This window comes from Gallus gallus, chromosome 33 (assembly GCF_016699485.2).
Source record: "Gallus gallus isolate bGalGal1 chromosome 33, bGalGal1.mat.broiler.GRCg7b, whole genome shotgun sequence".
NCBI classification, from domain to species: Eukaryota; Metazoa; Chordata; class Aves; order Galliformes; family Phasianidae; genus Gallus; species Gallus gallus.
The window spans coordinates 3037599-3057691 of NC_052564.1; the positions used below are offsets into that span (position 1 = coordinate 3037599).

At 49.3% G+C, this 20093-nt stretch overlaps 3 protein-coding genes and 1 pseudogene across 3 annotated transcripts; 2 read left to right on the top strand and 2 right to left on the bottom strand.

Moving 5' to 3' along the window:
- The window catches only part of LOC101752306, a 47961-nt pseudogene that overhangs the window by 22491 nt on the left and 5377 nt on the right, over positions 1 to 20093 (bottom strand).
- On the top strand, positions 2861 to 3442 carry LOC112530829 (olfactory receptor 14C36-like; the record flags this gene model as incomplete). The annotated part of the gene is made up of 1 exon (XM_025145356.2): positions 2861 to 3442. A coding segment is annotated over one exon (582 nt), but the record flags the coding sequence as incomplete, so codon positions are not given.
- On the bottom strand, positions 8677 to 9615 carry LOC107049243 (olfactory receptor 14I1-like; the record flags this gene model as incomplete). Its single annotated transcript, XM_025145318.2, has 1 exon — positions 8677 to 9615. A coding segment is annotated over one exon (939 nt), but the record flags the coding sequence as incomplete, so codon positions are not given.
- LOC121108026 (olfactory receptor 14C36-like) lies at positions 17125 to 17679 on the top strand (the record flags this gene model as incomplete). The annotated part of the gene is made up of 1 exon (XM_040654683.1): positions 17125 to 17679. A coding segment is annotated over one exon (555 nt), but the record flags the coding sequence as incomplete, so codon positions are not given.

A 20093-nucleotide genomic window follows, 5' to 3' on the forward strand; every position in this document is an offset into this window, starting at 1 on the left:
ATTGTATGAACAGAAAAACACAGTGATCAACTGCATGCCTTGTCCAAGCTGCATCTACTGAGGTATGTCTTTCACAAGGAATACTAGTACAAAATATGAGTTAGACAGAGATAGGAAGGGATAGATATAATCACAGTGAAGGAGTTGACAAGAGAGTCCGTCAGACTATGGAGAGATGGATCAGGTTCCAATAATCTCCCTGAAGGTCACAGATCAGCCAGATAGTTGGGAGGTATCTGTGTGAACAAAGAGCAAGGGATGGGAAATGTGGAGAGCAGTGGGAAGAGCGTGTGTCCAGATGGCCTGCTGAAAACATGCCCTTCAGCATGGTCATTACTTTAGGAGAGCTGGAGACCCCTGGAGGATGAGGGACATGAAATGTGCAGCAGGGTAGAGCAGCGGTGGACGCTGGGCATTAGTCACAGGGCATTGGCACTGGCACCGCTGCCTGTGTCCCTGCACCTGAAGGCATCTGTGTCCTGCAAACATAGTGCTGGAAAATATTGGCCTTTTCAGAAAAATACAAGCAAACAAACAAACAAATAAATAAATAAAAAGACACAAAATTTGCAAGGAAAAAAAAGAAAAAAAAAGATACAAAATCTACAAAAGCAACTGTTTGTGCTACCATATAAAAATTTCTAGTTCAGAATGTGTGGGTGTTCTCGTTAGTATAAAAACACATAGAATACATCCTAGTTGGGAAGCATCAGTGATCAGTGGACTTAGTCTGACTGGATAGCTTATCTTTGGTATCTGTGTTCAGTAGATGGTAAGCAGGCATTAGATCCATTGCGGGACTGGGTGTTGACCAAGCAGCACAGCCATTCTTAGGGCATGGCTTTCCTGAAGGCCCTGTGCTGCATTTGGAGCTGCATATGAGTGTGCTGGACAGCCCAGGGAGCTGCCATGACACTTGGCTGCTTCTGATGCCATTCAGATGAGCTTTCATCAGATGAAGAATAAAGATGTGTGTTAGCTTTGCAGTGCCTGTGCTCCTGAATGCGCAACAGATGGAGAACAGAGAAAGATCTGCCTCTCCTTTTGTGAGCTCATCCATTTAGTCAGCTGAATTACTCTGCATGCTCCATTTAGACAAGGGAAAAAAGGCACACCAGGCGGCCCCAAATGCAGGGATCTGATGTCATTTAGAATGACCAAGAATAACTCTGTCCCCTCTCTGGCCTCTCAGCTGATGCTCAGGAAGGAGGTGTCTATCTCAGGGATACAGGGAAATGACATCCTCTGCTGCTGATCTGGGCCAGGCCCCTGGGACACAGAGAGCTACTACAAGTGCACAGTGCTGCAGAGAGACAGATGTGTCCAGGAGCAGTTTTGCACAGCACAGCATGGCTGGGGAATGATCGGTAGGTGATATGAGCATAGAAGGGAAATGAGTGTGAGAGGACTGTGAGCTCACTGGACGAGTATTGCTCACAGCTCTGGACAAGGTAAGTGTTTGGCTGTGGGCAATGCAGCCACTTTCCCTGGAGGGATCACTAAGTTTGAGACAACCCATAGCAGATCAGGATGCAGACAATCTGTGTTTCCTTATCAGGGAAAAAATCCTGCTCCAACTAAGGGCAGTGTCCCAGGACAGCTGCAGGCTATGCAGCCGGGGGTGCAGCCGGGTGCCCAGGGCTGTGGTGCAGAGCAGGGTCCCTGCTGTGCCCCAGGGGCTGTGTGCCGGGGCAGGGACTCTGCCGCCTGCCAGGCTCAGCACTCAGCCTGCCCGGGGAGCTGCCCAGGGCGCTGCGGGGAGACGTGTGGGGGGAAGGAGCCCCCCAGCAGGGCAGGGCAGGGGCCTTCTGCTGCCACAGCTGCTGCCTGGGGCGGGGGATCACAGCTGCACTGCACCACAGAGTGTTTCCAAGAGCACTTTGCAAGAGGAGAGACAAAGCAGGGATTTTTCTTTTATATCTTTAGGGAATGGAAAAGGATGGGAGGCTGAAATTCAAAGGGAGCTGTGAAATATGAACGCATCTCTGGGAATCCTGAATTGTACCTCCCTCAGTCTGCTGTTATATGAACAATCTCCTCATATGCTTTCAGCCTCTCCTTTCCCAAAGGACAGCACCAGCTGAAATTATCATTCTCTACAGACATGAATAATGCACTTATCCTGAAAACAGGCAGATTTCTCTAAGACAAATTTAAGCATACAGAGGCAGGGATGAGCAAGAGGAGTGACTGCAGGTATGGTAAGGGTACAAGACATGAAAACTGCTCATAAGAAGAATATATCCAGAAGCTGGGATATGATTAGGAAATGAAATCGACGTAAGATCTAATTTAACTTCTACTTCTTGTAGAATAATTAACCTCAGGAAATTAAACACAAAGTATAGAGTTAAATGGCCAATTTCCAAAGACCAAGAATTTTTTTTTAATATATGACGGGAGGAGTGTATCTGAGGATGGTCTTCACTCATCGTTATCTCCTGCACCCTGAACAGGACTCCATGCCCAGGAACCGCAGATGCCCAATAGCAGCTCCATCAGCGAGTTCCTCCTCCTGGCGTTGGCAGACACGCGGCAGCTGCAGCTCCTGCACTTCTGGCTCTTGCTGGGCATCTACCTGGCTGCCCTCCTGGGCAACGGCCTCATCAGCACAGCCGTAGCCTGCGACCACCGCCTGCACACTCCCATGTACTTCTTCCTCCTCAACCTCGCCCTCCTCGACCTGGGCTGCATCTCCACCACTCTCCCCAAAGCCATGGCCAATGCCCTCTGGCACACCAGGCACATCTCCTACGCAGGATGTGCTGCACAGACATTTCTGTTTGTCTTCTTCATCTCGGCAGAATATTCCCTTCTCACCATCATGTCCTATGACCGCTACGTTGCCATTTGCAAGCCCCTGCACTACGGGACCCTGCTGGGCAGCAGAGCTTGTGCCACCATGGCAGCAGCTGCCTGGGGCACTGGGGCTCTCTATGCTCTGCTGCACACTGCCACTGCATTTTCCCTACGTCTCTGCCAAGGCAATGCTGTGGATCAGTTCTTCTGTGAAATTGCCCACATCCTCAAGCTCTCCTGCTCAAAATCTGACTACCTCAGGGAAGTTGGGATTATTTATTTTAGTCTTTGTTTAATCTGTGGGTGTTTTGTCTTCATTGTTGTGTCCTATGTGCAGATCTTCAGGGCCGTGATGAGGATGCCCTCTGAGCAGGGACGGCACAAAGCCTTCTCCATGTGCCTCCCTCACCTGGCCGTGCTCTCCCTCTTTGTCAGCACAGCCATGTTTGCCTATCTGAAACCCCCCTCCATTTCTTCTCCATCCCTGGACCTGCTGGTTTCATTTCTGTACTCAGTGGTGCCTCCAGCAGTGAATCCTCTCCTCTATGGCTTGAGAAACCAGGAGCTCAAGGCTGCAGTGAGCAATACATACATCTTTAACATCCATAAGATGCATGCTAGTCGAACAGGAGTCTCAAGGTAACTCTGAAATGGTTAGGACAATCTCTTATTATTATTTGTCTTCATTATTGTTTTCACATCCACGACTTTGATTTCAAAAGTGTTATTCTTGGCCTGCAACATTTCTGTTGTGTTTTGACACACTCATCTCATGTACCTTTAGAACAAGGCGCTCTGTTGATAGACACAATAAAGAAGCCAGCAGAAATTTGTCTGTCTCTGCTGCCATGTTTTACTATCTGTGAAAGTGGAGGAGCAACTGACATATGCAGGAGTAGTGCAGGGTCCAGGAACCCAGCTGCAACACGCAGCAGCAGCCTCGGTGTCCATGGCGGCTGCCCCTCACTGCCCAGGAGTTCCATCCCCTTATCTGTGTTTGAGACGGGGCCGCTGCTTCCCAGGTCCAATGGCCACAGACAGCAGCAGGAGGTGGTCTTTGTGTTGCTGCTCTCTTTTCACTTCCATAATCCCCTCCTTGTCTACGCCCTGGGGGACGTGGGTGGACCAGGAGGGTTGCTCTGGACATTTGTCACCCTCAGCCTCTCACATCAGCCATTTCCAGCACTGCCTGCATGTTGATGGCAGAGCTTTTTCCTGAAGCCATCTCCACGCTCCTGGTGGTGGAGCGAGGCTGTCTGCAGACCCATGTGTGGGACATGGCTGGGGCAGCACTGGACCTGTAAAGCAGGAATGCCTGGAAGCGTGGTGCACTGAGGGCTGCCATGGGCACTTGTGCTGGGGAAACTCTTCCCCCCTCAAACACACCTGTCCTGTGCAGTCCAGGCACGGTTGTGTCAAGTATGGGGCAGGGACATCGCAGTGATAAGCCACAGATGGGAAACCCAGTACAGCCATTTGGGGGGAGGAGTAGGTGGTCTTGGTGCACAAAGAGCCAGGTAGGAGGCAGCTGTGTATCCTGGCAGAGAAACCAGGGAAGGCTGTGGGCACATCACTGCAGCATGTGAGAGCTTGTGAGGAGATCATGGAGAATAGAGAGCAATGTTCTACGCTCTCATGCACAATGGGAGGATGAAAGTGATGGGTGAAACTGCATACATTCTGCCTGAAGAGAAGGAAAATATTTTCTCTCAGTTCAAGGCTCATCCTGAGCAAGGTGGCTACTGCCTTGTGTTTTCTTTTCATTGTGCTGTCCTGTGTGCAGATCTTCAGGGCCGTGCTGAGGATGCCCTCTGAGCAGGGACAGCACAAAGCCGTGGTGTCATTTCTGTACTCAGTGGTGCCTCCAGCCATTAACCCCCTCATCTGTGGCATGAGGAACCCGGACCTCAAAGACGCACTGGGGAAATTGATGTCATGGACACTTTTCATTAAAAACAAACTTCTCCTCTCTCTATAAATGACTCACAGACTGTCCCAGTGCAGGCCTGTATTGCTCATCTATGTTTATAATATTTATGTTTATTCTTATTTTTTTAATTTGTTTGCTGCTGTTTTATGTTTATTAATGGTTCTTACGCTGTTACAGTAATATTTTGATTCATTGCATGTCTGCTGAGGCATCAACGTGCTCTCTTCCTCCTGGAGCCCATCTTTGATGTGGATCAGAGCTGGCTCTTGTATCCTCTGTGTAGTGTCTCTGTATCTGCAGGGAAATGAGGTGACTGCAGTCTTCTCTGTGGCAGTGGGGATGTACCGCTGTACGGAAAGGAGGGATTCCTGTCATTCTTGCTGTGCCTGAACATTCCAAGTGCTATTGGAAATGCTCCCTTACCATTCCATTTGCTTTGCACACCCACAAACTCCCAGAGAACAATTTAGCAGCACTTGGCGTCATCCATCTGGTTCTGCTTCCCACCCTGACCAGCACAGGCAGTACAGAGCCACCCAGGAAGGGCCATGGAGGTCAGAGGAGGGATGGATACTGATGGGAGCTGACCTGGGCATGACATTTCTCTGCAGATGCTCGTATGACCAGGAGCCCTATGACCTTGTGGCTGTTCCTCAGTCCCCACTGTAACTTTGGTACTTCCCCGAAGACGGCCCTTGGGCAAGATTGCGTGGGTGCTGGGGGCAGCTGGAGCACCAGGGTCTGGTTGTGACCACACACAGGATGAGCCCTCTTCTGGGTGCTCTGCTGCAGGGCTGCTGCATCTGGGAGCCTTCAGGAGGAGGGAGCAGTCAGAGGAGATCCTGGGGCTCTGGAGACCACCCCATGCCCATGGGGCCACAAAGCAGGGTCCCTCAGGGCACAGAGCCAACAAAGCTTCTTGTTACATGAACAGAAAGGAGACACTGCTCAAGGAAGCTACCACCAGCCCCAGACCTCAGACCAGTGGTTCCCAGCAGCACTTTTCACCAAAATCTACTGAAGGCTGATGGCTGAAATGGGACCACTCCACATTCCTACTGGGCTCAGTACCTGCACTGGGGAATGGGCAGCCCGGCCTGGTCCCTATCTAGGTCCAGAGCCCAACAGAGCCCGGAGCAGGGCTTGCTGTGAGCTGTGTGGGACACGCTGGGGCTGGGCAGGGTCCAGCTGGTGGGGGGCAGAATGGCGGTGTGAGCTGTCAGGGCTGTGCTGGGGGCATGCTGCCCCACACAGTGCCTGCACATAGCTGCCAGGGGCTGCCTGTGGGTCAGTGAGGCTGGGCTGTCCTGCAGGGAGGAATGCACGTGGAGCCTCATGCTGCAGGTTGGAACCCCAAAAGCGCCCTGAAAGAAAAAAAAAAACAAAAAAAAAAACAAAAAAAAAAAACAAAAAAAAACACCCAGAATCCCAGAATAAGCTGTGAGTAAACCGTAAACCCTAAGTAAAGTCCTAGTAAACTTGTTGTAAAATGTGTGTAAACCTGGAGTAAAATGTGAGTACATCTCCAGTAGAGTGTGAGTAAACTCTGAGTGAGGTCTGAGTAAACCCAAAGTAAAGTATGAGTAATCCCGGAGAAAATTGTGAGTGAACTTAGAGTCAAGTGGGAGAATAACCTAGAGAAAAGACAGAGTGAATTTTGAGTGAACCCTGAATAAGATCAGTACACCCAAAGTAAAATGTTAGTAAACCCGGAGTTAAGTGTGAATAAACTCGGAGAAATGTTGGAGGTAAACTGTAGTAAAGTGTGAGTATACCTGGAATAGAGTAAGAGTACAGAGGAAAGTAAGATAAAACCTTGTGTAAAGAGTCAGTAAACCCAATGCAAAGTGTGACTAAAACATGACACAGGGATCTCGTGCCAGGACAATTTCCTTATTACTGTGATGATCATGATCATGATGCCATCTCTATCTACTTTCTAAAGCAAGCCTTTTATATTCTAACACACATGTTCAGTACATTTCCACTATCAATCCATTGGCTAGAAAGCAATCAAATTCCATAACAAGTCTTCCTAATCAGCAGAGAGCTTATCTTATGGCTAGGTACAAAACACCCCTGTTTATTCAGAGCTTCTGTCTCCTTTCCAGAGCCTCATTATCAGAGAGTCAGCATTCAGCAAGGCTGAGCTGACCTCTCCGTCTCCAGCATAAGAGTAAACCCAAAGTGAATTATGTGTAAACCTGGTGTGAAGTGTGAGCAAAATCAGGAGGGAGAAAGCCAGGAGTAAAGTGTGAGTAAACCTTGAGTAAACTGTGAGTAAATCCCGGAGTAAGTTGCAAGTAAAACCACAAGTAAGGTGTGGGCACACACGGAGTACAATTGAGTGCACTCGGAGAAAAGTAAGAACAAACTGGTGTAAAGTGTGAGGCAACCCAAAACAATGTGTGAGTAAACTCAGAGTAAAGTGCACGTAAACTTGAAGTAAGGTGTCAGTAAACTTGGAGTATAGCGTGAGTAAATTCAAAATAAAATATGAGTACACTTGGAGTAGTGTAAGTAAACCCAGAGTAAAAAGTGAGGTAAAGGCAGTGTAAAGTATGAGTGAAAGTATGAGCCCCTGAAATCCTTTTTGAAAGCTCGCAGGCTTCCCTGAGCAATTTCATCACTGCCTACCTGAACTATCAGTAATGGTTAATAATCAGAGGAGCAAACCAGACCCAGGACTTTTCTGGCGATGTCCCTGATGTGGGCCCCAGGGAGGCAGCACACCTCCTTACAGGTCGGGTCGGGCCTGCAAATGGAGCCCTCCGTTCCCCAGAGAAGGGAATCACCCACCACAATTCCCCTCCTGCCTTCCCTGACAGAGGCAGTTTCAAGGCATGGGGGTGACTGCCTCAGCCTAGGCTCCCTCCTAGGCAGACTCCCCACTCATGTCCCCTTCAATTTCCAGCATTCAAACCTGTTGCTTACTGGGACCTGGGTTAGTGGGGTTGGCAGGCAGGGGTTTCATCAATGACGCCGAGCTAGGATACTCTTCCAACTCCCTCCTCTATCAGCTCTGCCCGACTGTGACAGGGCAGAGGGTCCAACACTTCTGTGCAGGTATTGCCCTGGCACCCTTCCCTCTGGCACACCAGTGAGACATATATATGTATATGTCATAAGTAGTACCCTTTCCTTTTATCTTTCTTACAAAATAGCTTTATTTGAACCCACGAGTTGTACAAACAAATTCTCTTCCCCATCCCACTGGGAAGGGGGCAGTGCACAAAGCACTGTGTGGGGCTGAGCCACCCAGCGGGTTAAACCACCACAGTCATTTTGGTGCCCAATGTGGGGCTCCTAGAGTTGAGATAACAGCAGTGAGCAAACAACCGCGTGGTGCTGAGCCACCTTCCATGTCAAAACACAGCACTGCCCTGAGTCCCTAACAGATCACCTTGGGACTCTGAAACTATCCCCGTCACTCAGTGAACACCAGAAGATGTCAAGGTCTTCTCAGGGAGCACCTCCGGTGGTATATTCTTTGCACCATTCCTTTGGAAGAGGCCTGAGTGCAGCCCCGGAGTGCTGCTGTAGAGACAACAGGGCTGTGGTGAGACACACAAGACCTTCAGGTCTGCACAAATGCAAGGACTTGAGAGCAGTGTAAAGAGAGCAGGGATGAAAAGAGCGTGTTGTGCTGCTGTGCGTGGCTGTACCTCCCCCAGATCCAGATCCAGGCAAGCCAGGAAGAGAGAAGAGCAAAGGAAAAGTACTTTTTGCAAGCTTTTTTACTGTCTTTTAAAATATTCAGGGAATCTTATTCCATGTTCACGTGAGCTCTAGGTGAGAGGATATAGAAAGTAGATAGGAAGAAGAAATGGAGTAGATTGAAACTTATTTTAGAGATTACTGTATCAAACTTAAACACAAAAGAAAAATCAAACATACATAAAATATGAAAAATCATCAGTCGGAATCATGTGAGGAAGATGGGCACTTTATTGAAGCTGAAATAGTGCACATTGCAACAGTTTGCGGAGGGCATGCTTGATCTCCTTGTTCCTCACGCTATAGATAATAGGGTTCAGTGTTGGAGGAACCACAGAGTACAGAAGTGCCACTGTCAGACCTAGGAATGGGGAGGAAATGGAGCGTGGCTTCAGGTAGGCAAACAGCACAGTGCTAACAAAGAGGGAGACCACGGCCAGGTGAGGGAGGCACGTGGAGAAGGCTTTGTGCCGTCCCTGCTCAGAGGGCATCCTCAGCACGGCCCTGAAGATCTGCACATAGGACAAAACAATGAAAACAAAGCACCCAAACATAGCAAGGACACTAAGCACAATAAGCCCAACTTCCCTGAAGTACGCATCTGAGCAGGAGAGCTTGATGATCTGGGGGATTTCACAGAAGAACTGATCCACAGCATTGCCTTGGCACAGAGGCAGGGAAAATGTATTGGCAGTTTGCAACACAGCATTGAGAAGCCCTGTGCCCCAGGCAGCTGCTGCCATGGTGGCACAAGCTCTGCTGCCCAGCAGGGTCCCGTAGTGCAGGGGCTTGCAGATGGCAACGTAGCGGTCATAGGACATGATGGTGAGAATGCAATACTCTGCTGAGAGGAAGAAGACAAAGAAAACGATCTGTGCAGCACATCCTGCGTAGGAGATGGCCCTGGTGTGCCAGAGGGCATTGGCCATGGCTTTGGGGAGAGTGGTGGAGATGCAGCCCAGGTCAAGGAGGGCGAGGTTGAGGAGGAAGAAGTACATGGGGGTGTGCAGGCGGTGGTCGCAGGCTACGGCTGTGCTGATGAGGCCGTTGCCCAGGAGGGCAGCCAGGTAGATGCCCAGCAAGAGCCAGAAGTACAGGAGCTGCAGCTGCCGCGTGTCTGCCAACGCCAGGAGGAGGAACTCGCTGATGGAGCTGCTGTTGGGCATCTGTGGTTCCTGGGCATGGAGTCCTGTTCAGAGTGCAGAAGATAATGACAAGGCAGTTCGCACATTCACACCTCCTGCTATGCCGTAAAACCTTTTCTTTCTTTAAGGACAGTGTTCATTAGCTCCATTCCTTCAATTTAATTTCATGAAGCTCAGCAATCCGTAAGTAGAAGAGTGCAGAAGATAATGACAAGTTTACATCATTCTCAGAGGCGCTCCTCCTGCTACACTCAGAAAGTCCATTTAACTCCATAACATGAGTTTATTTTCATCAGCTTCAGCGTCATGTAAGAAGTAGAAGCTTAAGGAGCTTTTACTTTCCTAATCATTACTTTCCGAATCATTTCCTAATCATATCCCAGCCTCCTGGATATTTTCCTCTTGGGAGCTGTTTCTACATCTCTTGTCTTTACCCCAACTGCTCTAAGAGCCCCTAACCTCAACTTCTATGCACAAAAATTTCTGTTAAACAAAATACCTATTAAGAGGCGAAGTGCATAATTCATGTTTGCAGGGAATGACGATAATTTCATCTGGTGCTTTCCTTTGGGAGAGGAGAGGCTGAAAGCACTTTAGGAGGTTGTTCGTATAACAGCAGACTGAGAAAGGTACAACTGAGGATTCTCTATTGATTAAAGTAAGATTCAGGAGTCTCAGAGATGTGTTCAAAGTTGCCAGGTCCTTCTAGATTTCAGCCTCCCATCCTTTTCCCTTCCCTAAGGATATAAAAGAAAAATCCCTGCCATGTCCCTCCTCTTGCAAAGTGCTCTTGGAAACATTCTGGGGTGCAGAGTAGCAGTGATCCCCCTGCCCCAGGCAGCAGCTGTGGCAGCAGAAGGCCCCTGCCCTGCCCTGCCGGGGGGCTCCTTCCCCCCACACGTCTCTCTGCAGTGCCCTGGGCAGCTCCCCGGGCAGGCTGAGTGCTGAGCCTGGCAGGCGGCAGAGTCCCTGCCCCGGCACACAGCCCCTGGGGCACAGCAGGGACCCTGCTCTGCACCACAGCCCTGGGCACCCGGCTGCACCCCCGGCTGCACAGCCTGCAGCTGTCCTGGGAAACGCAGCCCTCAGCGCTGTGCTCTGACACTACAGCATGGAAGACCTCATCTGGAGCATGTTTTTCTCCACAGTAAGGAAACATGGTGTGTCTTCAGCCTGATCTGCTGTGGGTTGTTTTCAAACTTAGTGATCCCTCCAGGAAAAGTGGCTGCACTGCCTGTCGCCAGAGATTTACCTTGTGAAGAGCAGAGAGCAATATTCCTCCTCCAGTGTGCTCACAGCCTGCTCACACTCCTTTCTCTTCTATCCTCGTGCCACCTGCAGATCTTTCCCCCAGCCCTGCTGAGCTGTGCAGTAGAGCTGCTCCTGTGCACAGCTGTCTCTCTGCAGCACTGCCCACTTGTAGGAGCTCCCTGTATCCCAGAAGTCTGGCCCAGATCAGCAGCAGAGGATGTCATTTTTATCCTTCCCACTCATCTCCCCTGAGATGTCCCTGGGGCTCATTTTGACTGTACTTTGAAATCTGCTGCATTAACCACCAAATGACAGTGACCAATTCCAGACACATGGTTAGTCCTACCAGCAAGTGTTTGCTGTAACAAAAAGGGCACTCAGAGAAGGACAGGGAGGGGTGGACTTCCCCTGGGCATGGCAGTAATCCAGCTGAGGCAGTGTAGACATATCATCCCTAGATGGAAACCCTGGGGCTGAAATGAGCTTGAGCTCCCCACGGGCCCACAGGAGCTGGGATTCCTCTGGTTCAGTTCAGGTGTGCAGAAGGAGGTGCCTGCATATGAGCTCCTGCTCTGAGTCCTTGGTCCTTCAGCGGGGAGTCAGTTGCTCACACACAGACCCTGGGTGGTGACCAAGGTGCCTGGGGTGCTCCTGGATGTGTGCTGGTCCTTGTAAGCTGTGTGGGAAATCCCTGAGATAGACACCTCCCTCCTGAGCAACAGCTGAAGGCCAGAGAGGGGATAGAGGTAGATTTTGTATCTATTATTTTCTTTGAGGATTTTGTACCTTTTTATTTTTTATTCTTTTTTTCTGAAAAGGACTACATTTTCCAGAACGATGATAGCAGGACACAGATGCCTTCAGGTACAGAGACACAGACAGCGGTGCCAGTGCCAATGCCCTGTGTCTAATATCCAGTGCCCACTGCTGCTCTACCCTGCTGTGTATTTTATGTCCCTCATCCTCCAGGTGTCTCCAGCGCTCCTAAATCAATGGCCATGCAGAAGGGCAAGTTTTCAGCAGGCCATCTGGACACACGCTCTTCCCACTCCTTTCCAGACTTCCTCATCCCTTGCTCTTTCTTCACTCAGATACCTCCCAACTATCTGGCTGATCTGTGACCTTCAGAGAGATTACTGGAACCTGCTCCATCTCTCCAAAGTCTGATGGACTCTCTTGTCCACTCCTTTACTGTGATTATATCTATCCCGTCCTATCTCTGTCTAACTCATATCTTGCACAGATATTCCCTGTGAAAGACCAACCTCAGTAGATGCGGCTTGGACAGGGCATGTGGTTGATCAATGTGTTTTTCTGTACATTCAATTGCATCACATTTCCTTCTGTTTGCTGGCAAAAAAGAGAACACTTTCATTGCCCACGTGCAGCTGGTTCTCTGAGGAAAGCCAGTGGGAGTTGGTGCAAAGGAGGTTTGACAGTGAGCGGGTGACTCCAGAGGAGAAGAGTGATGTGAGGAAAAGTGATGCCAGTCCCATGGGGCCAACGGGAGTAAAAATGGGGTGGGGAAGTTGAGGAGGACGTTGGTCCACACAGTATCAGAGCAAAGCTCATTAGGGGACATCCTGGATCAGTATCAACTGCCAAGTGCTGCTTTAACTTCTTGTTTAAACACAACCATAAATAAATAAATAAATACTGAGACTTCTTAAATGCCCATCAATCTCTTCCTCTTTAAGCTTACTCCAGATACCTCTCCAGTTAGCTGTACAAGTTCTGAACAGCTGAAGAAGATGACAGGAAGGCACAAGGCACAGGAGGACTCCTTAGCTTGTAATGGGACCCAGGGGGCATTTGCTGCTGAGTCCATCAACCACCAGTGCAGAGAGAAGATGGCATGAAGGGCTCAAGAAGACCAAGTCAGAAGGAACAGAGAAGTTTCTTGGAGTATTAATGGGCCCCACTGAGGGCCACTAACAAGCAAGCTTCCCCAGGGACTTGTTAGAGCAGACAATTGGAAGCCATGGTTACAGGCAGGCAAGGGCACTGGGATGGTGGCTGTGATGCTGAGAAAACCCTCCTTTGTGTTATGAAGCAGAAAGGCCAAGCCCTGATCCCCAGACCCTTGGCAGGGAGATCCTGTCCCTCATGCTGGCTCAGGGCCCTTCCTGGGGTAGTGGGATGGGAGACTGTAGGATACCAAATGAAAGACAAAAGGACAGCAGCTCCCAGGCTTTGCATGGGGTGCAAGGATGCTGTGAGGCCCAAGTCCCACGTTGGCAATGTCTCATCCCAGGATGTGAGATGTAAGAATGGCCCAGTCTGAACAAGCCATCAATCCCAATGTAACTCTGAACTTCAGATCTCTCGGTTGTAGTGCCCTCCTCTGGACAGGGACCCATAGTTTTAAGTCTTTTATGTTCTGTGGTGCCCAGCAGTGCACCCAGTGCTCCAGGCGAGGCTGCAGCAGTGCAGACCAGAGAGGGACAATCCCTTCCCTCACCCATCTGGCAATGTCGCTCTCAATGCACCGCAGGGAACGGTTGTCTTTCATGGCTGCCTGGGCACATTGATGACTCATGCCCAATTTGCTGTTGACCAGAACCCTCAACCCCTATTAGTGGGACTGTTCTCCAGTGTTCCATCCCCCAGGAAGTGTGTATGTCCAGGGTTGCCCCTTCCCAGGTGCAGAATCAGGCACTTGTTCTTGCTATACTTCATGTGGTTGGTGCTTGCCCAGTCCTCTGTCTTGTCCACAGCACTGTGCAAGGCCTCTCCACCCTCAGTGGAGGCAATAGCACCTCCCAGTTCAATATCATCAGCAAATTTGCTCAAAACAACTTTTAGTCCTGCATGCACATCATTGATGAAAACATCAAAGAGAAATGGTCCTCAAATGGAGCCCTGGGGAACCCTGCTTATGACCATCCGCCAGCTTGATGGAGCACTTCTGGTGTAAGCCTTTGGGCCCCATCCACTGGCCAAATTCTCACTGACAACACTGTGTTTCTGTCTAACCCTATGCAGGACATTCTGTCCAGAAGTATTCTCTGAGGAACAGTATCAAAAGCTCTACTGAAATCCAAAACAACAACATCAGTTTGCTTCCCTTGTTCATCTAAATGGATGACCTCTTCATCAAAGGACATTAAGTTCAATAGGATTTTCTACTCTGGACTTGTATTGGCTTTGACCAAGGACGGAATTGTCTTTCCGGTGTTTTCAATAGCTTTCATCATCATTTTTTTTTTTTTTTTCCATAATTTTACCATGTACTGAAGTGAGACTGACAGGTTCATAATTGCCTAGATCATCTTTCTTGCTCTTCTTTCAAACTGGAACAATGTTACCAGCTTCCTGTCATCAGGAAACTGGCATGACCCTATAAGTTTCTGATGCCATTCAAATGAGTCACACACAGACACCTCATTGTGCACATCTGAACTCAACTAAGAGGACATATGGCTCCCATGGACCTCTGGGGAACTGATCCCATTTCAGTCCCAGGGTTTCCATCAGCAGATGACATGCCCAGTCCTAGGGTTAGGATGAGATGGTCTGATAGTAATAGGAGAAAGGGAAATGGCTTTGAAGTACGGATGGGAGATTTAGTTAAGATTTTTGGAAGAAATTTTCTACTCAAAGGAAGTGGAACAGGTTGCCCAAAGATATTATGTGTGCCCCATCCCGAGAGGCATTCAACGTCAGGATGGATGGGATCCTGGGCCTGATCTGATGGTTGGTGCCCTGCCCATGCCCGCGGGCTTGGAACTAGGTGCTATTTAAAGTCTCCTCCAACCTAAGCCATTAGATGATCCTGTAATGTTATGCCTGCGCTGCCTCAGCTCTATCACTGAGCAGAACAGGGGAAGTCAACCCCACCCTGTCCTTGTCTGTTTGTCATTTTTGTTATGGGACATGAACAGAGGTTTCCAGATTTGGCATTTGGTCCTCTCATGGTCCTCTTTTGTTAGGAACATCCATGTTTTTGGAATCCTCTGGACGTGTTGATTAATGGATCTGACTTCAATGTACATTCTGCAGTGATGACTGTGCTGTCTTGCAGGAGCTGTCAGCTCATGAGGGCCATGGATATTTCCAGAGAGAGCTGTGGGGAAAAGGAAATCATCTCCTCTGCTGCTGAGCTGTGCTGGGCTCCTGAGACACAGGGAGCTCATACAAGTGGGCAGTGCTGCAGAGAGACAGTTGTGCCTAGGAGCAGCTCCTGAACACCACACAGCAGGGCTGGGGCCATGTCCATCAGGAGATGGGGAGGAGAGAAGGAAGAGAGCTTAGATGTTGTGTGGCACAATAGCAAGCTGGGAGCTCACTGGAGGTGCATTTCTCACTATCCTTGACAAGGTAAGTCTTTGGCTCCAGGCAATGAGTCTGATTTTCCTGGAGGGATCACTAACTCTGGGACATCCCATTAGATATCTGGCTGAAGGTGCTCCATGTTTCTTTACTGTGGAGAAAGACCTGCTCCAGCTGAGGGCTTCGGTGCTTCATTGTCAGAGCACAGCCCTGAGGGCTGCGTGTCCCAGGACGGCTGCAGGCTGTGCAGCCGGGGTTGCAGCTGGGTTCCCAGGGCTGTGGTGCAGAGCAGGGTCCCTGCTGTGCCCCAGGGGCTGTGTGCCGGGGCAGAGACTCTGCCGCCTGCCAGGCTCAGCACTCAGCCTGCCCGGGGAGCTGCACTACTTGGGACTTTCCACAGTGAAGGCTTAAGGAGGGATTTTCCGCCATGTTTTCTGCTTCCTACTTGTAGTGGAGGGTATTGATGTAGAGTGTTTGAGTCCATCAATTGAGAATCTTCAAGTACATTCAGTCTCTTTACTTTCTGAAAGCAGATATTTACTTTGCTGAAGTCATTGAGGTACTCTTTTGTTCCCTTTTCACCTGCAAACATGAACATGCACTTAGGTGATTCTCTGCAGACAGGATGGGTTCTGAACAGCAGATAGGAATGCAGCCAGAGCTGCAGCAGAGCAGAGCAGCATCTCCCCAGGCACGTGTCCATCGCCCTCTGCAGTGCACAGGGGCTGAGAGTGACTGCCTGGCGCTGTGGGCAATGCAGTCTGTGAGGCTGGGAAGGAGTTTGCTTTCCCTTAATAAGATGCCACCACTGGCACACATCTCCTTGAAGTATCCCTGAGAGCTGTGAGCTGACCTCTAGGATGCCAATTTTTCCCACAGGATCGAGATCAATGTGCAGGGATGAAGGGGAGAGATGCTATACGCAAGGAAATGCTCTGGGGTTGGTGAAATGAATGTTAGGTGTCGTTTGCCAGATGTGTGTTGATGAGACCTTGCTCAGGACCCCTGAGAAAGGGTGGGCATTCCATGATGGGCAGTGGTTTCCTCTGCTCTCAGCAGGGTCTGCCTTCTTTTCAAGATAACATGGGAGGGCATTCTCCCTTTGAACAGTTGCATGTTCAGAGTGTTTGGAAACAAGCCCAACCAGCTCCCCTTACCTTGCACTAAGCAGCAGTGAATCCCTTTGCCCCACATCTCTCACTACCATTCACAATGTGTGTGGCAGAACAGCTCAGGATTTCTGACTTAAAAACTTCCTGGCCGTGGTGAGTGGGACCAGTCTGTGCAGGAAAAAAACAACATCATTAAAACTTTTCTTTTCAACCTCCATGTTTCTGGCACTGGTACCGCAGATGCTGACAAGCACTTCTGCATTAGAAGTGATTTCACCTGACAAATTCTGAACAGAACATCATCACAGCACCACCACGTTCCCATGTACACAAAGGGACAAAGCAGCTTCCTTGAGACAAAAAGCGCAGAGGTGTTCATGGCAAAACGAACTGCATGAAATGTAGCTCACATCACTGACAACAATGAACATTACCCACATGGAATGCCTTGTCACTAACTTTCCTATTTCTTGGACAGGTACTTGTGCACACAGGTCCTGGTGCCCAGAAGTACCAGATGCCCAACAGCAGCTCCATCAGCGAGTTCCTCCTCCTGGCATTGGCAGACACGCGGCAGCTGCAGCTCCTGCACTTCTGGCTCTTGCTGGGCATCTACCTGGCTGCCCTCCTGGGCAACGGCCTCATCAGCACAGCCGTAGCCTGCGACCACCGCCTGCACACCCCCATGTACTTCTTCCTCCTCAACCTCGCCCTCCTCGACCTGGGCTGCATCTCCACCACTCTCCCCAAAGCCATGGCCAATGCCCTCTGGCACACCAGGCACATCTCCTACGCAGGATGTGCTGCACAGGTCTTTTTCTTTTTCTTTTTGTTTTCATCAGAATATTATCTTCTCACGGTCATGTCCTATGACCGCTATGTTGCCATCTGCAAGCCCCTACACTACGGGACCCTGCTGGGCAGCAGAGCTTGTGCCACCATGGCAGCAGCTGCCTGGGGCACTGGGGTCCTTAATTCCCTGCTACACACTGCCAATACATTTTCACTGCCTCTCTGCCAAGGCAATGCTGTGGATCAGTTCTTCTGTGAAATCCCCCACATCCTCAAGCTCTCCTGCTCACAGTCCTACCTCAAAGAAAGTTTTGTTCTTGTGGTCAGTGCCTCTGTAGTATCTGGGTGCTTTGCTTTCATTCTCTTCTCCTATGTGCAGATCTTCAGGGCCGTGCTGAGGATGCCCTCTGAGCAGGGGCGGCACAAAGCCTTCTCCACGTGCCTCCCTCACCTGGCTGTGCTCTCCCTCTTTGTCTGCAGTTCCACACTTGCCTACCTGAAGCCCCCCTCCATCTCCTCCCCATCCCTGGACCTGGTGGTGGCAGTGTTATACACGGTGGTACCTCCAGTCATGAACCCCATCATCTACAGCATGAGGAACCAGGAGATCAAGCAAGCTCTCAGGACACTGTTTGGACATATATTGCTTCAGCACCACTAAAATGGAAAAGCTCAGACTGCCTTTATTTCATCTTTTTGCCCTCACTCCTGCTTTGTTGTTCCTATGGTAGTTTTAATTCCAATAAAGCAATACTGTTCATCACATTTCTTCTTTGTTTTCTACCTTTGTCTTCTGTCTGGCAATCCTAATGGACATAAGTAACCCAGGCTCTTTGAATCAATAAAGAAATCCTCAGAATATCATTAATCTCAGCTCCCACCTCCTCTGGATCCCAGAGAGCAGCCCTGTACGCAGGAGGGGTGCAGGAACCAAGAGCCCAACTGCCACACGGAGCTGCAGCCCTGCTGTCTGTGGGGCTGCCCCTCACTGCCCGGTGGCCGCTCCCTCTCTGTTGCCTTTCAGTTGTGCTGCTGCTGCTTCCCTGGAGCCATGGCCATGGGCAGCAGCAGGACGGGGTCTTTTCAGTGCTGCTCTCTTCGCAGCACCACGTTGTTCTCCTTTCTCCTTGCAGTTGTGTCAGCCCTCAGGTTCTGTGTTATGTAGCAGACCAAGGAGAAACACTTTGCCTGAGGTGTGCCTGGAATTGTCTCAGAGCCTTGGAAGAGCATTGCCATGTCAACAGATGGAAGGCTGGAGACTTGGGGGAGGAGAGTACTGTGAAAAATGAGATGGCCTTGCTCTGTCCAAAACGTTCCCATTGTGCTGTAAGAAGTTCTGACTGCAAACTTGTTTTTGATGGACTTGTTTATGGCCAACTCACTCACAGCCCTGGATGGCACATCTGTACATCTAGGAGCCAAAGAATGATGCCAGAGAGATCCTTGAGGATCTTATTTGAGGTTTTCATGCTACAGATCTATGGAACAAGCAAGCTCACATGTCAAGGACCCCCCACATCTGTTGGCTGGACCTACATCGGAATGCAGACCAGTGATTTCTTTCTCCGTCCCTCTATCTCTCTCTTCTCACTCTGTCTCTCTCTTTTCGTTCTTGTCCACTCATAAAGATTAGGCTTACTTCACATTACACCAGGCTTACTTTGATTTCTTGTAACATCACAAAGTTTAGCTTTAAGCAAATGGAATGATTGTAAAAGTACCACTACCTTTAAGATACTGATAGTGCAGAGATTGTCATTAAAACTGATGACTGTGTTTGGACTGTGTCAATTTCACTGTTATCTAACCAGGGGCTGTGAATCTGGGCACCTCTCCTTCCCTTTATGTGTGGGGCGTGACATGTTCCCTACTGACGGTCCTCAAGGCAGGGGCAGAAAGAAGGATGGATGGATGCCTATCCCAGAACTGGACTCAGCAATCCACTCACGGGGCTGCTCTCTGAAAATGCCCATTGCTTTGATGGGGTTCACCTTGGTTTGAGGGGGCAGTTTCACAGTCTCAGGGTAACCTGTGAGGCACAAACCTCCAACCTTTTGGCTTGCCTGGGCTGCATTTACTGAGTAGAAATTGTCTGGGGGCACATATATGTAGGTCACTCCAAAAGGAATGCCTCCTACTTCTTTCCATGGAAACGGCAACAGATAGAAAGAGCAGAAGAGCATTACTTGATAGTGCAAATTCTCATCTACAAAGCACTGTTTTTCAACAGAGTCTCCACTATCAGCTATGCATTTTTGCTAGGTGATGAACATAATATAGGGGGGGCTAGCAATACGGATCAGTATATTAGCTTAAGGACCAAGATATTACTTAAGTAAAAGGAATCAATGTGTGCCAGGTCTAAAACTGAACTAAAAGTTCAGCTTTGCTTGGTGTGCTAACAGCCTTGCTTTTTTTCTCAATGATCCTGCTTCACTGAAGCTCTGAAGTCACAATAAGACTACTGTAATCTTTGCATCCGCCAGGTGCAAGGACTTTTTCTTGGGTTTCATATAAGTTGTTGTGAGTTACAGTGTCCCAAGATAGAAAGTTGTTCAGTTATGGCATAACAAGCAAAGGAAACTTGCTAAACTGGGGAAAAACAGTAAAGAGCGTGACAAAAGTCACTAGCAATTATGCTGAAGGAAGAAATAAAGGGGAGGAAGCAAGTCACTGTACCATCTACCTTAGATGCAACTGCTGCATGCCCAGGGAGACATTAGTAGTATAGTTAGTGAGTTTTGGTAAAGAATGAATGCATTTGCCAATGAATTGCATATGCATATGCTTTCGAAATCTGACGGGGGTCGACAGTAAGGACACAGACACCAACAGAAGGGATAGGCTCATTTTACTGTCCATTTCAAAGTAATACAAAAATAAAGCTGCGCCTATAGTCAATGGATAAGCTTAACATTACAGAAAATAAGCAAAGTAATGCATCTACTCATTACTGCATGACGTTAGCGATAGTGATTAAGAAAGAGACATCACCAACAGACCTCATACACTACCATCATCCAGACCTGCAGTCGCTGGGAAGCCGCAGTTGCAGCGAGATAGCCTGTGCTGTGG